The sequence below is a fragment of the Palaemon carinicauda genome, chromosome 4 (assembly GCF_036898095.1).
Source record: "Palaemon carinicauda isolate YSFRI2023 chromosome 4, ASM3689809v2, whole genome shotgun sequence".
Classification (NCBI taxonomy): domain Eukaryota; kingdom Metazoa; phylum Arthropoda; class Malacostraca; order Decapoda; family Palaemonidae; genus Palaemon; species Palaemon carinicauda.
Genome location: NC_090728.1, coordinates 139,436,777 through 139,441,776, shown reverse-complemented (window position 1 = coordinate 139,441,776; position 5,000 = coordinate 139,436,777). Strand labels below are relative to the sequence as shown.

At 39.9% G+C, this 5,000-nt stretch overlaps 1 protein-coding gene across 1 annotated transcript in view; it reads right to left on the bottom strand.

Moving 5' to 3' along the window:
• Window positions 1-5,000, bottom strand: part of LOC137639682 (uncharacterized) — a 23,954-nt gene that overhangs the window by 538 nt on the left and 18,416 nt on the right. Inside the window, exon 3 of the mRNA XM_068371931.1 lies at window positions 119-1,780. Within this exon, the coding sequence (XP_068228032.1) occupies window positions 119-1,780 (1,662 nt within the window). The remainder of the gene's footprint in view (window positions 1-118; window positions 1,781-5,000) is intronic.

Here is a 5,000-nt window from a genome sequence, read left to right as displayed (position 1 = left end):
GGAATTTGACAATTAAATAGAAATTTTCTTCTAGACTTAGCCTACTTATGCAATAGATGAACATAATCTAGCCTAGGCTAGGCTACAGATCTTGAAATATTAAAAAAAAGTCCCTCACCTCTGGCTCCTTCTGGACGAATGGATAGGAGGCAGCATCAAACTCGAGCTCTTCTGCAATCTCATCTGAATATTCAGATGAGTCGTCACAGAGTGCAGGATTGTCGATAGCCTCCTCATCACTGCTGCTCGCCTCAACTGGCTCAGACCTCCTCCTCTTAACCGCCTGTCGTGCCTCCTGCCCTCTCTTCTTCTCCTGCAACCTCCGCTTCTTCTCCTCTCTGGCTGCTTTCTTCTCCTCCTTGTCCCGCAGCTGGCTAAGAGCCTCCTCATCCTCAGTCAGGATGCAGGCGCGGATCTTCTTGCGCCCTCTAGCAGCAGGGCGGGGACGAGCCTTCGGGTAGGGCTGCACAGCTTCGGGAGTGACGTCGGGAATTGGAGGAGATGAAGGTGTTGGAGTTGGAGTCTGCCGAGGTTGGAGTGCTGCTTCAGGAGTGTTAGCCCTAGACGCTGAAGCTGGTGACATCCTACCTATTCCAGATGGTCCAGGCTGAGGTTGGTCAGGCTCCGATGGAACTGGTGTCAAGGGTGCGGCAACAGTTTGTGGCAAATCATCATCATCATCAGGAGGGGCCTGCTCTGTGACTTCTGCCCCAGCAAACGCATCATCTGGAAAGATGTTGCGGTTGACGGGAAAGATGCCAGTAGCGCGAAACCCATTGGTGATGTTGGTGACATTACAAACCTTGTCCCAGGCCTTGCACGCTATCTCTGGCAACATATGTTCCGTGATGGGCACGTGAGGGTTTGAAAGTTTAAAATCGTCCTGAATGGATCGCAGGACAGACTTGAAGGGGCCAAAGACACTTACATCTAATGGCTGGAGTTTGGCTGTAGTATGAGGTGGCAGCGTGACAATTACGATGCCATGCTGTATCGCATACTCAACCACATGAATGCTCATGTGACACTCGGCATTGTCCATTATCAGCAGTATCTTATTCTCCACTGAAGAATAAGACACCTTATGGAGATGCTCGAGTGTCTGCACGAAACGCTCATGGTCCATCCAACCGTTAGCCTGCAAGAGCACTGTGGTTCCAGGAGTAGTCCCTCTCTGAAAATCAGCATTCATCTTCTTTCGTGCGATGATAAACACTGGAGGGAAACCATGCCCTGCAGCATTAACAATCCCCACGAAAGTCATATGATTGCCTCTCTCCCGAGCAACCTGCGAAGCAACAGGACGACCTCTCTCGCAAACAACCTTACATGGCTTCATCACAGTGGACAAGCCACTCTCATCCAAGTTGAAGATCCTGGCTGGCATGAAACTGAGTCGCTCGACAGCTTCCACGTAAGCCTTGAAGAAGACTTCAACGTTTACGCGGTTGAAAGCCATCGCGCGCGAAAGTGACATGCCCTCCGGAGCCTTCAATGCAAGCCTTGGATGACGGAACATATACCCGTAATACCAGTCACGGGTGGCCATACCTTCCCTCTTCCAGGCATCAGGAATACACGGGCTGCCAACAGCCTCTGCATACTTCAGGATCATCCTCCTGAAAGCTCTCGTTGGCAGGCCGTAGAACATCCGCGCGATCTTGATAGAGTATTCCTCGATCAAGCGTTCCTGCGCATCGGTGAAAACCTTTTTTACGTTCTGATGCTTAGGCACAAACGTCCTCCCATCACTCTCCGTGTTGGACCGAGTGAAAGCATCCTGAAAAAATAAAACAATGGTAAAGTGGGGAGCATAGGCCCGATAGGGTAGGCTAGCCTAAATGAAAAGTAGGCTAGCCTAAAGTTCTTAGCCTAGGCTACACATAGAATTTAAGAGGGCTTAGATTTATTCAAGCTTACCCCAAGAGTCGAAACTTTAACTCCAAAAAGGTTGCACGCAGTGCGGATGCTACAACCAGTCTCTAGGCGGTGGTAAAATGCCTTCTCTAAGTTGGTCCTATCCGTGGTTAGGATGTTCCTTGGCTGGTAGTTGCGAGGCATGGCTGGGAGTCACGAAGGATCTGAAAGAGATAAATGGCATTAGAGACATAGGCTAGGCTAATGAATATTTGTTCCATGTTAAAATTCTATTGCCTGACCAATTAATAAATTTTAGAAAAATAAAAATTCTCCGTGTTCTCGACCCGGACAAACCTGTCCGAGTCGAGAACACGGACCTTGCTTTTTAAAATAAATATTAAAAATTAAAAAATTGGCCTAGGATAAATATTTCAATTTGGAAGACTAAACACTATTGGGGGGCACATATTAATTCTAAAAAAAATTAATTTGCACAAAAAAAAATAGCTCAAAACTGACTCTATGTTTGACTTTGGCAATCACCCATATTTAATTATTTTAAACCATCAATATTTTATAAGAGTTAATATATAGTATTAATATTGGTTTTAGGTTAAAATGAGAGTGATTGACAGAGTCATTAAAAAAAAAAAATTTATTGCTTCTTATACCTCCGTGTTCTCGACCCCGGACAAACCTGTCCGAGTCGAGAACACGGACCTTGCTTTTTAAAAAAAATATTAAAAATTAAAAAATTGGCCTAGGTTAAATATTTCAATTTGGAAGACTAAACACTATTGGGGGGGCACATATTAATTCTAAAAAAAATTAATTTGCACAAAAAAAATAGCTCAAAACTGACTCTATGTTTGACTTAGGCAATCACCCATATTTAATTATTTTAAACCATCAATAATTTTATAAGAGTTAATATATTAGTATTAATATTGGTTTTAGGTTAAAATGAGAGTGATTGACAGAGTCATTTAAAAGAAAAAAAAAATTTATTGCTTCTTATACCTCCGTGTTCTCAACTCGGACAGCACATGCACATTGTCCGAGTCGAGACCACGCACATAATTTTTTTAAAAATTCGTAAAAAATATAAACAATTGGCCTAGGTTAAATATTTCAATTTGGAAAAGTAAACACTAATGGGGGCACATATTAATGCTAAAAATAATTCAATTCCATCAATAAAACACTTCGAAAAATCACTCGATATTTAGCCGTGGCAAAACACCCCATTTCCAGCCTTTTCCATGGCTTTATCTCACATATGGTACATTATAGTTGTAAGAACTATGCAATCATTCACTTTTTAAGTGGTTTTTCCAGTACACTTAATTTGCATGAACCATCAAAAATTGTCCGAGTCGAGAACACACCATAAAATTATTTAGCGGGCACCCCAAACCACTCCATTTGTGTTTAGGCACTCCGTATTATCACTGATTTTATGCCAATATGGCTATATTACATAACAAAACTTATCACAACTTGATCACGCCTTATTCGTGGTCATGGCACAATATATCCTGATGCCGAAAATTAAGATCGCGACCCCTTAAAATTGAAATTCTTACCTTATTTACAAGCGAAGCGTTGGCGGGCAGGTTTGCAAATGGCGTCTAGTTAGGACCGCCCTCCCTCATACATCATAGCTCTGACGTCATCCTAGGCTCGATCGTTCATTGGTTATTAAGACAGTCCGAGTCGAGACCGTGTTATAATAGCACGTAAAAAAATATATTTCTTTAGCCGATAGAGAAAATTGGTGAAAGAAGAATGAGGGTCGTTAGGTAACTAACAATGATAGGGGATAGTTGGAAAAGTTAAATATTAGTAACCTTGTGGTTTAGTCAATTCTATTAATCTAACGGTGTATTTTTCTTACTATGGTGTTAAGGTTAGCATAGTACAATAATGATATAGCAACATATTAAACATAGTAAATTGTATAAATTTGATAGATATCTTAAGGTGATTAATATCTACTTATGAATCAAGAGCTTCTTCTGAAGGAGACAATTCAAAACAAAATTTAACTGCTGAATCGAGAGAGAGAAAAAAAAGCTGCCTTATTTACTACACAGAAAGGTCAGGAAGCCAATAATAGCAAGCCCTCCTTTCCCAACTGAATGCTCAGCCTGTTCTCTAATAGCCACTTCTAGTTCTTCCACCAACAACTCCAATTCATAAATCTCGATTTTTTATTATATAGTATCGTTTCCCGGTCTCTCCAGATAATTAATCAATTAACCACAGAACGCACTAATACATATTTCAACTCTCGTTATAACTTTTCAAGTATCATTTCATATAAAAATTCCTTCAAGATTTATAATCAAATAACCACAGAACGCACTAATACATATTTTAACACTCGTTATAACTTTTCAAGTATCATTTTATGTAAAAATTCCTTCAATATTTATTACTCCACATATATTCCACAAACAGTTCATCTTGGCAATTTGAACATCTGGCTTTACCTCCACCAAGCAGAGCTGGATTGATGATCCTATTATATAATCCACATTTGACTCCCTCAGGTTAAATCTCTTCTTCCTCTTGCCATATTCAGTAAAATTTACTCTCAAAGCATCGTCTTTAAATGGAAGTTCCCACTCCTTCAATAAACACATCAGCGTCTATTGCTCCATCATCTATTTTCGGTTCATTCTCATAGTTTTACACAATTACCATTCCCAAATTTCAAAATATGTGGCTCTTTCACTATCACCAACTAACACCATATCATTCATGACATCAGCCACTTCAGACAGCATTCACGACCTATTTTTTCCTCTTGCAAATACTTCAAGTAGAATGATCTTCCTAATCAGGTGGTTGAATCGGTGCAATTTCAAAAGATCAAACGTGCAGATAATGTTGCCAATGTTTTTACGTTGCAATGATATGTCTCTTTTTATAATTCATTTATGGAAGATTTATTTCAATGTTACTGTTCTTAAAATGTTTATTTAAATTTTTCATTTTAATTTTTAAACAACAACAATAACAACAGCAATAATAAAAATAATCATTAATTATCATTCATTTGAGTCTTCGAACCATCCACAAAAAATATTAATTAGAGTCGCAACAAAGTCTATCTCAAGTCTACATGTGCTTAC